The following is a 10,861-nucleotide window of genomic DNA, read 5'->3' as shown; positions in this document are numbered from 1 at the left end:
CAGCGACGAGTTAGCAGTAGATGAGGAAGAAGAGGAAGAGGGTGTGGAAAATCCACCAGAGCCACCAGCGACCATGGGGGTAGCAGGAGCGGGGTTCAAGTCCGTGGAGTAGATATTAAATGTCGCCGTCTCGTCCACGCACGCACCTGATCGCGGTGGCAGGATGGGCGAAGCATTACCCTGTATCGTGCCGTGCACGGCGTCCTGCTCCACCTTGTGGTGACCTTCGTTATATGACATGTGTGTGTCCATCTCAAAGCGATTGCTATCGTTGGACGACTCCGACATTGCGTAGCGATGAACGTCGCCGTTACCCCCATCGACGGAGTGTCGAGAGTGGTGGCCGCTGGGGTTGATGTGGGTGCTACTGCTGTGCAAGTCATTCTCCTCCCTTCCCAGCTGTGGTGCCTCTGTGAAGTCAACAGATCGTGGCGTCTGCGCACCAAGCATGCGATCATCATGCGGGGATGGGCCGCGGATTTGACGGTCATTCGAAGCTGACGAAAAGGAGGATTGCGCACCGGAGAAGAGCGCGGAGCTGAAGACACCATCGGAGCGGTCCATCGATGGTGACGAGGAGGACATATCGTCAGCGCACACCTTTGCTCCCGCTGCTCACCGATAAAATGAGGTATGCGTCCCCCTTGGAGGGAGGGGATTACGTATGCTGGCGCTGGCGAGACGACCCACACCGTGTTGGATAAACCTTTGCTTGGGGCTCTCCCGGCGCGTCTCGTCGCCTGCCGCACCTTTTTGGAAGTTCGAACACGAGAACGGCAAGCAGACAAGAAGAGAACAGAAGTGCAGCGACGGGGACGGCGCTCAGCACAGCCCGAATGAAAAGGAAAACAGCTCCTCTGCCGGGCCGGCACAGAGAGGCACGCGCGCGTGCGCGTGAACAATTCCTTCGCCAGCGAGAGAGAGAGAAGGGGAAGGGGAAGGGGTCAATGTGTCTGCAGGTGGGTGGCGGACACACGGCACCAGTTGCTTCAACTCACAGAGAGCACGCCCAGCTTTTCTTTTTCGTTCCGCTCAGGAGTCCACGGGGGGAGCATGGGAGGGTGCGGCAGCACACATAGAGGCGACTGCGCTGTATCGGAAGACGTACTCAACTATTTTCTTCGGCCCTCGGATGTCTTACCCTTCACCCGTAGCGACGACGGCTACAGCAGTCGGCACCAGCAGGAGCAGCAGCCAGCCGAGAAGTGCGGGGATAGAGATGCGTGTGCCACGCAGCACGGGCGTTAGGTAGACAACGGAAAGCCGGAGACGGATGAAGAGTGAGAGAAGGGTAGGCAGGAAGAGAGAATAGTAGCCGAGGAGGGGCAATGGCGAAGTGGGACAGAACACAACGCAAGAGACATTGGCGACGGACCCTTCGCTTTCATCGTCTTCGCCGTACTCTGCCGCAGTAATGAGTGTAGGACGGCTGGCAAGGGGGAGGGGGGGGCTCGTTGGGAGTCGATAGGTGCCCTTGTAAGCATGCATTGTATGTGCTCGCCTTGCGCTGGAAGAGAAGGCGGTGAGGTGCCTCGTCTGCCCTCGTTTTTTTACTGCGGGGATGGCGGTGGGCCGACGTCACTTCTTCTAAGCGCAGCGGAGGAGAGAAAAGGGGCGTTGGGTGTCTGGTGATGTTTAAGCGGAAGGGCGAAGAAGTGTCCTCTGGACTGTGAGGGAGGGAGAGAGGCCGGGGGGTGAAGAGGAGCAACAGATATCGAGGAGGGGTGGAGAGGGGCGCACAGACACACAGACGTGCGTGTGCGTGTGTGCGATGCTGGGGCTCGTATACAGGAAGGAGATGAGCAAGGAGTGCGTGCATGGAAGGGTCTAGTATCGGCCACACCTCACGCCTCTCTCACCACACTCCTTCGATTCGCCCCCCCCCTCCCCTCTACACGCGCACACGCTGCACTAAGCCGTCGTCACTGCCTCATCGCCGTCGTCGCTCTCCTCCTTTCCGTGCAGAAGCTCGCGTAGCGTTACCTTGCGGGTGGCACCGTCGGTGCCTGCCTGGGCAGCGTCCGCCTTCTCCGCCCGCTCCTCGTCTCGCATGGTGGGGGCCTCCTCAACGCACAGAGTCTCGCGACGCAATACCACGCCATGCTGCCGGGCCGCGCAGTCCTTCCCACACACATACACCGTGATAGTTCCAAAATCGCAGCCGTCATCCACGTTAGCAGTCATCGTCTGTTCGGTGCCAGTGGTGGCCCCAGAAGACGCAGATGCCCCGCGCACCGTGTCGACAGTCGTCGATGCACTGGTCGACGAGAGAGGTACCTGTTTGACGGCCGCACCTGCCCGCGCGAGTGCAGTGTACTCGCTCACATGCAGGTAGTACAGGGCAGTCGGCATCACCTGCAGCTCTGCCGTCTGCGCAGAGCCGCAGCAGGCGCATGCGGGGATGGTAACCATCGCCTTCACCTTATCCGGGTTCATGAAGATGGGCCTGACGTCCTTCGCGCGCGACAATGCAGATGTGGCCTCTGCAGCCGCCACGGTTCGCTGGTAGTAGCGTAGTACTTGATTTGGCGCTCGAGCAACCCGTGAGCGGAATTTCTCGTAGTAGTAGTCCATTTTCTTGTCCTTCAGGTCCATCGTCTGCTCCAGTTGCTGCAGCTCCTCATCTGTAACGGTGCTCCGCGTGTTCTTCTCCGCCATCTTGATGAGCTCACGCTCGATGTCCGTCGGCACCACAACCTCCTTGGACGGCTCCGCGTCGATGTAGACGTAGCACGGCGGCAGAACAGCCTCGGGCAGCTCTGACGGCAGCAGCGGGCCGGTCTCAATCACCTCGTCCTCCTCCTCCCCCGCGTTCTCAGAGAGTGCCTGCTCGTCTTCCTGGTCCACCTGCACGCTGAAAGCCACCATGCTACTAGTCGGTTGGCTAGCACAGTAACCGGAGTTACAGGCAAACACATATACCATGCGGTGGTGCGGATGGGTTGCCGGCGCTGTGGGCAGCGGGCTGTACGCCTGAACCAGCATACTCATAGCATGGCCGCACACACCGCAGCTCGTCCAGCGACGTATCTGTGTCTTGTCTGCATCACTGAACGGTGGGAAATATGTAGGGGTGCCGCCAATTTTAGTTTCAGAAGTGAGCTGATCGCGCTTGTGGGACATGTAGCCATCGAAGAGGCCCAGTAGCACACTCGATGGAGTGGCACGCATCTTGGGTATAGGTACCCGTGAGTAAGTGTGTGCGTGTGCGTGTGTGGGTGTGTGTGTGTGTGTGTGTGTGTCGCTCGTAGAGAGAGAGAGAGGGGGGAGAGGGGGGGCGGGTGGTTGGTGAAGGTAGCTACGGCAGCGGTGACTGCAGACGTGAGATGGGGGATGTGCACCGCTGACGAAAGCTACCGCCGTGTCCCTCAATCGGAAAGATCTGTCTCCCTACCGTTCGTGTTCTTCTCAACTGCGCACACTGTAGGCGCGAGCGGTGAGAGCGCGCTGATCACTGCACGTCGGCATATGCGCGCCCACGCAGGCACAGTCCCCAGGGAGGCGCGACGGTAGGAGAGAAGGGGGGAGAAAACAACGCGGTGGTGGTGGGGGTGGAAAAAAGGAGGAGATGCGCAGCGTTAAGACAAGGGGAAGTGGCAGATTTAGTGCCTCGAGGGAGGGACACGCACACATGCTCCCTCAAGTGTGCAAGCGGTGTCCTCCCCCCCCTTCGTGTAACAGGGTACATGCGGTAGAGAAGAGCTAGCGAGTGCGAAAGGGAGGAAGAGAAGGGGGCCTCACTCCTCCCCCCCCCGCAAAATCAGCAGCGACGATGGTGCTCATAGCGCTACATCGGTAACCGGAAGGCGATGGGCTTCGTCGCGACTGATCTTAAGGTGGTGAGCAGTTTCTATCTAGCGGGTACGCGCGTCGCTTGTGCAATTATTGTATCTCCTCAAAAAAAAAGGGAGGGAGGTAAGAAGAGGAGTGAAGGGGAGCGCATCGGCGAACCATCGCCACCGTGCGTGTGCCTGATCGACTCTGGATGCGTCGGGCGGATGCTACAGCAGGCATCCCCGACATAACGAATAGGCACGCACACCGATGCGGTAGGGGGAAGGCAACGATGATGGGAACAGTTGAACAGCCACGCATCATCCATGGTCACCTGTATCGCCGCTGTCGCTGCTCTTTTTCTTCTCCGCCCGCTTCTTCTTTGCACACCGGGATTGCACCCACCACTCTCATCATAGCATCACCCACCACCGCCCAAGGTGACTCATACGCTGTGCGTGGTGGTATGCGCCACGCAACACTGAAACGGAAAGAAGCAAGCAAGCGAGAGAGAGAGTCGCTGACTGGCACTCACGGCGTTGCCCTCCTTGCGGCTTCAAGGGGGGAGAGGCATCTCTGCTCTTGAAGGGGTTGAAGATGAAGGGAGGAGGGTGCTGGAGCACACATGTGCACCTCCTTCGAAAGGAAGGCGAGAAGAAAAAGAGACCCCAAAAGACAGGAGGACATACGTTGGAGGGGAAGGAGAGAGGCGTGGGAGGAGAAATCCCATGTGAGCCATCAACACGCACAAGCAGCCACACATACACGCAGGCACTCTTACGTAAGGCACTCCTGCTCGCTCTCGCTCTCTCTCTCTCTCTGCGGCCACTGTTGCTGCTGCTGCTGCTGCTCTCGCGCCTACCCATCGACCACTACGGTGCCGCAAAGAGGAAGCCGTTCACCAGGAAGAAAAGGGCATACTCAGCCACCGTGAAGGGTAGGAGAAAGACATTGATGGGGAAGGGGTTTGCCTCCGTGTGCGTTGCCTGCCAGAGAAGCCCTATCGAGGCGACCACAGCAACCAGCGCCTTGGCCTTGGGGTTGTCCAGCGTCATGTCATCCTCCAGGAGTCCGTGATCCTTCGCGAGGTGCACGGTATGCTGCACAAACATGTGAGCGCCACGGATACAAGAATGCAACATGCCAATGGCGCCACTCACCAGGGACGCCAGCATCATGGCAATCGCGTTGATCACCACTTTCGCGATTACGCCGGCCCACTTCTTGTGCTCCGCCGGGAGAGCGTCCTTCAGCGCTTCCTCCAGTGGGATGTAATCCATTGCCATATTCGCCAGCGACCCGCCGAGTGCAAGCGACCGGGCAAACTTCACACGCAGTGCCGCAATCACCGCCATGGCCGCAGCGCCAAAAGTGTGCCCGGCCATCTGAGCGGCTTCGACGTCCACGGACTTGAGAAACAGCACAGCCTTACAAGAGAGAAGCTCGGTGTGGCACATCTCCAGCACATCCGCCACACCGTTACCCTCGACGTCGACGCAGTTGTCCTTGCGGTTCTGCTCCGCTGCCAGCTCGTAGTTGTGGTACAGCACCTGGAAGGAACGCTTGAGGTCCTCCCAACAGAGAAGGTGCACCGTCTCCACTACAGCGATCAGCATTGTGTAGGATCCGCCGAAGAAGCAGAGCGCAAGGCCGAGCAGCATCGGTCCGAACTCCTCCAGCTTGAACCTGGTAGTCTGCTCCTTAACAACAAAGGCGTAATCGGCCGCTTTAGCGAAGTACGGTGATGCCCTATCCAGTGCCACGGCGGTCTGGCCCACCACCTTGCACACCTGCTCGAATTCTTGATGGTACTTCGGGCACTTCTTCTCCAGAGCCTTGAAGAGCGCGCGCAACGGTGACTCAGGAGAGGATGGCATGGCTGAAAGCGAAAGCGATGTACTGTGAGAGAGAGAGAGAGACCACGAAGGGAGAGGGGGGGAAACAAGTCAAGAACAACAACTACTGGAAGAAGCAATGCGATCAGGGATCCTTTGTGCCCCTCTATTCAGCAGTACCACTGCCACTCTTGTCGGTGTAGCACCGCCGTTGTGTTCCAGCGAGTCGAGAGCCAAACTGAGGGCAGCAGCAGCGAAAGGGCCCTGTGTGTTATGGTGAAGTGCGCAAGAGAGAACAGTGTGTGAGTGAGGGAGGGGGGGAAGAGAAGAGCAGGCAAGAAAGCAAGGCACTCTCATGAGAAGAATGAGAGCGTCAAGTGGTGGACACACATGCACATAACACGCACAAGAGACAAGCGGGGTGGAGTGGGGGGAGGGAGGGGTGGACACATCCGCCGCTCGAAGCACAGCCACAACAACAACAAAAAGGCTAGTGAACGAGGAAAGGGTAGAAGAGAGACTACTTCGCAGTGCGCACGTACGACTGCCTGCTTCCTTCGCTCTTATGAGGTCCGAGAGAGAGAGAGGGGGGAGGGAGAAGAAGAAGAGGAAGAAGAAGGCGATTGTTCAGTTGGGGGGCTCCGTCTCCGCTTTTCCAACCGGCAACCGCCCATGTCACCCGGCGTGCAGGACGTCGCCAGGCGAGGGGGGAGAAGAGGGGAGAGGAAGACGGACTTGTGTATTCCGCTCGCACGGAATTCGTGTGTCTCAATCCGGTGACTTCGATGCACGTGCGGGGCATCGCCCCTTCCCCCTCCCCTCATGGCCCACCCGCTGGCTCACATCAGGGCGGGGGCTGACGCGAGCTCGCAGACACGGTAACAACACCAGCTAACGTCCTCCCCAGTATAAGCGGGAGGGAGGAGCGCGACCACGCCCGGCACGTTGTATGCCTGTGCGTCGCGGCCGGAGGCCAGCCGAGCGAAAATGGCGGAGTCCCTTCTGCAGGAGGGCAAAACACGTTTGCAGCGAGGAGGAGAGGAGAGGTGAGACTCGCCGTCCTTCACCGCTCCTGCGTACAGCTACGCCGTACCAGGCGTACTTGTGCGCATGGTTGGCAGGTCTTTGTCGGGGGTATCCGCGTGGGTATGTACGTGGGGGGAGGGGGGTGCATATGCGTATGTTTGGATGCTGAGGAGTCACAGTGGGGAGGGGAAAGGCGAGGGTGTTACAGCGGTAGCACACAGGATGACTTGGCTGCTTGTTGCTGACTTTCGATGGATCAGTGCGGCTTAAACGTACACTCTTCTCGGCCCCAATTTGATCAGTTGGCCTTGTCACTTTGCGGAGTGGGCTCTTTCTCCTTATTCACTTGGCTCCATTCTTATTTGCTGGCAGGCTAACACACAAGCGTAGGTGCAATAACTGGGTGCACTGATGTTATTAGTGTCAACGTCTGCTCGATAACGTGAGCGTGCTGCAGCGACGAGGCCAACGAACGGAAAGAACGGCGTTCAGTGGAATCCACTGAACGAGGCAAGCACGCATCTGTGCGGGGTGCATCGCATGTGCAACAGCCGTCAATATGATCGAGGTGAACGGCAGGGAAGTAAATCGGTGGAGAGAGGACAAGGAGGAGGATAGTGAAGTACGCGGCAGAATGACTACAGCGAACACAAAAGGCGGCTGTATGAAAGCGGAGACGAGAGACGATGACCAGATCACCGATTGGGGGGAACACACAGACAACAAAGCACAGCCTTGGGGCGTGCAATCTGCTTGGCTACCCATCGTGCCTCTCGGCGTCTTGTGATTGTCGCTCCCGTATCCCTAGCGGGTGAGCACAAATGAGGACAGAGGGACGTCAACGCAGCGCCCTCAACCCGCTTCTCCCTTGCAGCCACCGCTATGTTTTATCAGAGTGACGTACCAGTGGTTGCTGGTCATCATGTTGCAATTTTACGCTTCTCCTCAGCTTTCTTCCTCCTCCTCCCTTTCAGTCCTCTGTCCGCAACGTCATGAGTTCCCTCGTCTTCCCTTACCCCCGTCGCACTCCACTCCGCTGGCTCTCTCAGCGCGGGTGGTGGTGGTGGTGGTGGAGGGAAGGTGGAACACACCACCTGCATAGCTTTCGCCACGCTGGAGGGCGAAGAGGAACTCTACAAGTATACAGGCAAGGCCAACGAAGAGCGGGAACCAGCCCAGCACTCGGAGACAAGAGAAGAGGGGAAAAGGGGGGGAAGGCGAAGAAAGAGTTTGCTGGTGAGCGTAACAAATAAGAGAGCGGGAGAGAAAGGCCATCGCCTCATCTTGCGTGCACACGTGTCTGTGCCCCCATGTCTCGCCCACCCCCCCCACCCCACCCCTTGTGCCTCTCAGCAACTCGGAACGCACCAGACGGAGAGTGGGAGGGGGGAAAAAACGTTTCATGAAAACAAGCGCTGAGGAAGAGGAATAGGTCACAGAGGGGGGGTCTAAAGGTGGCGACAATAGACACGGATACCTTCAGGAAACGCGTAGCGTGTCTACAAGGCCGCCAAATCCCCAAACTGCCTAAAACCCTCCACAGATAGCAGCGTGCTCCACCCCTCCCGCCGGCAAGCATGAGGCTTACGCGCTCGGCGTCGCCTTGCTCTTCTTGCCGCCCTTCTTCTTCGTGATCGCCTTGTGGAGGCTCGGCACAACGCCGCTGCGCGACAGGGTCACGTGCTTCAGCAGCGAGTTAAGGTCCTCGTCGTGGCGCACGGCCGTCATCATGATGCGAGGGGTCAGGCGGTGCGGCTTCTTCGGGCTCTGCGCAGCAGCCTTCACGGACAGCTCCAGCAGCTCCGCAGTCAGGTACTCCACCACGGCGGCCATGTACACGGCGCCAGAGGCACCGATGCGGCGAGCATACTGTCCACGGCGCAAGAGCGAGCCGACGCGGCCCACAGGGAAGATCAAGCCAGCCTTGGTGGACTTGGAGCCACTCTTGCGGGAGGCCTTCTTGGCGCTGCGAGGAGTGGCCATGGCTGGAGAGGGAGAGGAACGAGAAGGGGGCTGGTGTGGCGGCGCGCACGAGTGCTGTATAGGCGTATGAGCGTGTGAGGGAGAGGGGGGGGAGACAGCGAACTGCACCACAGTCGCACGAGAGGACCGACGTAGTGGCCGAGGGGAGAGAGGAGTGAAGAGGAGGTGGTGAGGTGCAGACCAAGCACGTCAGAGGCAGCGAGATAGGCGGACTCAGTAGCCGCAAGAAGCAGTGCTGCTGCAGCGTCTGTCGTGCGCGCAGCGCATCATTCAACTCATGTGGAACAGAGCTCGAGAGCGCTCCTGGGCGAAAGCCTGCCCCGGTCAAACCGAGAGAGCCGCGGCTCATCGTGGTGATGTGGGTTTGGTCCGAGCCTACCCTGACTCATACCCCGTGCGGAGGAGAAGACAACATACAGGAAAACAGAGGAAGAGAGAGTCAAGTGGTCATCTGAGAAGCCACATGGGGAAAAACAAGTGTCTCTATGGAAGCATAATGCGCCTCAGCACCTGCTCCAGCGAGGGCACACACACACAGCCGCGTGCTCCACCCCTCCCGCCGGCAAGCATGAGGCTTACGCGCTCGGCGTCGCCTTGCTCTTCTTGCCGCCCTTCTTCTTCGTGATCGCCTTGTGGAGGCTCGGCACAACGCCGCTGCGCGTCAGGGTCACGTGCTTCAGCAGCGAGTTAAGGTCCTCGTCGTGGCGCACGGCCGTCATCATGATGCGAGGGGTCAGGCGGTGCGGCTTCTTCGGGCTCTGCGCAGCAGCCTTCACGGACAGCTCCAGCAGCTCCGCAGTCAGGTACTCCACCACGGCGGCCATGTACACGGCGCCAGAGGCACCGATGCGGCGAGCATACTGTCCACGGCGCAAGAGCGAGCCGACGCGGCCCACAGGGAAGATCAAGCCAGCCTTGGTGGACCTGGAGCTACTCTTGCGGGAGGCCTTCTTGGCGCTGCGAGGAGTGGCCATGGCTGGAGAGGGAGAGGAACGAGAAGGGGGCTGGTGTGGCGGCGCGCACGAGTGCTGTATAGGCGTATGAGCGTGTGAGGGAGAGGGGGGGGAGACAGCGAACTGCACCACAGTCGCACGAGAGGACCGACGTAGTGGCCGAGGGGAGAGAGGAGTGAAGAGGAGGTGGTGAGGTGCAGACCAAGCACGTCAGAGGCAGCGAGATAGGCGGACTCAGTAGCCGCAAGAAGCAGTGCTGCTGCAGCGTCTGTCGTGCGCGCAGCGCATCATTCAACTCATGTGGAACAGAGCTCGAGAGCGCTCCTGGGCGAAAGCCTGCCCCGGTCAAACCGAGAGAGCCGCGGCTCATCGTGGTGATGTGGGTTTGGTCCGAGCCTACCCTGACTCATACCCCGTGCGGAGGAGAAGACAACATACAGGAAAACAGAGGAAGAGAGAGTCAAGTGGTCATCTGAGAAGCCACATGGGGAAAAACAAGTGTCTCTATGGAAGCATAATGCGCCTCAGCACCTGCTCCAGCGAGGGCACACACACACAGCCGCGTGCTCCACCCCTCCCGCCGGCAAGCATGAGGCTTACGCGCTCGGCGTCGCCTTGCTCTTCTTGCCGCCCTTCTTCTTCGTGATCGCCTTGTGGAGGCTCGGCACAACGCCGCTGCGCGACAGGGTCACGTGCTTCAGCAGCGAGTTAAGGTCCTCGTCGTGGCGCACGGCCGTCATCATGATGCGAGGGGTCAGGCGGTGCGGCTTCTTCGGGCTCTGCGCAGCAGCCTTCACGGACAGCTCCAGCAGCTCCGCAGTCAGGTACTCCACCACGGCGGCCATGTACACGGCGCCAGAGGCACCGATGCGGCGAGCATACTGTCCACGGCGCAAGAGCGAGCCGACGCGGCCCACAGGGAAGATCAAGCCAGCCTTGGTGGACCTGGAGCCACTCTTGCGGGAGGCCTTCTTGGCGCTGCGAGGAGTGGCCATGGCTGGAGAGGGAGAGGTTAGGGTGGGCAATAAAGCTCTGCGCAGATGATGATGGAGAATGACGCGAGCATGGTTGAGTGAGTTGATGGGCCACATGAACACACGCGCACGCACGACCACAGATATGGAAGGAGGAGGGCCCGAAGGGGGGAAAAGGGGAAAGAAAAAACGGTGAATTAAAAAAAAAATGGTGGGGTCGCGTCATACTGCCCGCTTTGGTTACGGAGTATTTCCACCCCGTGGGACAAAAAATCCTTTTGCCCTGGTAAAATTTCCAAAAAAAGTTTTTTAAATG

General features: G+C 59.3%; 5 protein-coding genes across 5 annotated transcripts; all 5 read right to left on the bottom strand.

Moving 5' to 3' along the window:
* Positions 1 to 1,911: 1,911 nt before the first annotated feature.
* LBRM_21_1180 (conserved hypothetical protein) lies at positions 1,912 to 3,123 on the bottom strand (the record flags this gene model as incomplete). Its single annotated transcript, XM_001564773.2, has 1 exon — positions 1,912 to 3,123. One exon carries the CDS (start codon positions 3,121 to 3,123, stop codon positions 1,912 to 1,914), a length of 1,212 nt encoding a protein of 403 aa, XP_001564823.2.
* Positions 3,124 to 4,646: 1,523 nt separating this feature from the next.
* On the bottom strand, positions 4,647 to 5,651 carry LBRM_21_1170 (conserved hypothetical protein; the record flags this gene model as incomplete). The annotated part of the gene is made up of 1 exon (XM_001564772.1): positions 4,647 to 5,651. The coding sequence occupies one exon, from the start codon at positions 5,649 to 5,651 to the stop codon at positions 4,647 to 4,649; it is 1,005 nt and encodes a 334-aa protein (XP_001564822.1).
* A 2,568-nt stretch (positions 5,652 to 8,219) lies between these two features.
* Positions 8,220 to 8,618, bottom strand: LBRM_21_1160 (putative histone H2A; the record flags this gene model as incomplete). Its single annotated transcript, XM_001564771.1, has 1 exon — positions 8,220 to 8,618. The coding sequence occupies one exon, from the start codon at positions 8,616 to 8,618 to the stop codon at positions 8,220 to 8,222; it is 399 nt and encodes a 132-aa protein (XP_001564821.1).
* A 575-nt stretch (positions 8,619 to 9,193) lies between these two features.
* Positions 9,194 to 9,592, bottom strand: LBRM_21_1150 (putative histone H2A; the record flags this gene model as incomplete). Its single annotated transcript, XM_001564770.1, has 1 exon — positions 9,194 to 9,592. The coding sequence occupies one exon, from the start codon at positions 9,590 to 9,592 to the stop codon at positions 9,194 to 9,196; it is 399 nt and encodes a 132-aa protein (XP_001564820.1).
* Positions 9,593 to 10,167: 575 nt separating this feature from the next.
* LBRM_21_1140 (histone H2A) lies at positions 10,168 to 10,566 on the bottom strand (the record flags this gene model as incomplete). Its single annotated transcript, XM_001564769.1, has 1 exon — positions 10,168 to 10,566. One exon carries the CDS (start codon positions 10,564 to 10,566, stop codon positions 10,168 to 10,170), a length of 399 nt encoding a protein of 132 aa, XP_001564819.1.
* Between the last annotated feature and the right edge of the window lie 295 nt (positions 10,567 to 10,861).

This window comes from Leishmania braziliensis, chromosome 21 (assembly GCF_000002845.2).
Source record: "Leishmania braziliensis MHOM/BR/75/M2904 complete genome, chromosome 21".
NCBI classification, from domain to species: domain Eukaryota; phylum Euglenozoa; class Kinetoplastea; order Trypanosomatida; family Trypanosomatidae; genus Leishmania; species Leishmania braziliensis.
This window is presented reverse-complemented; position numbering and strand designations above follow the sequence as displayed.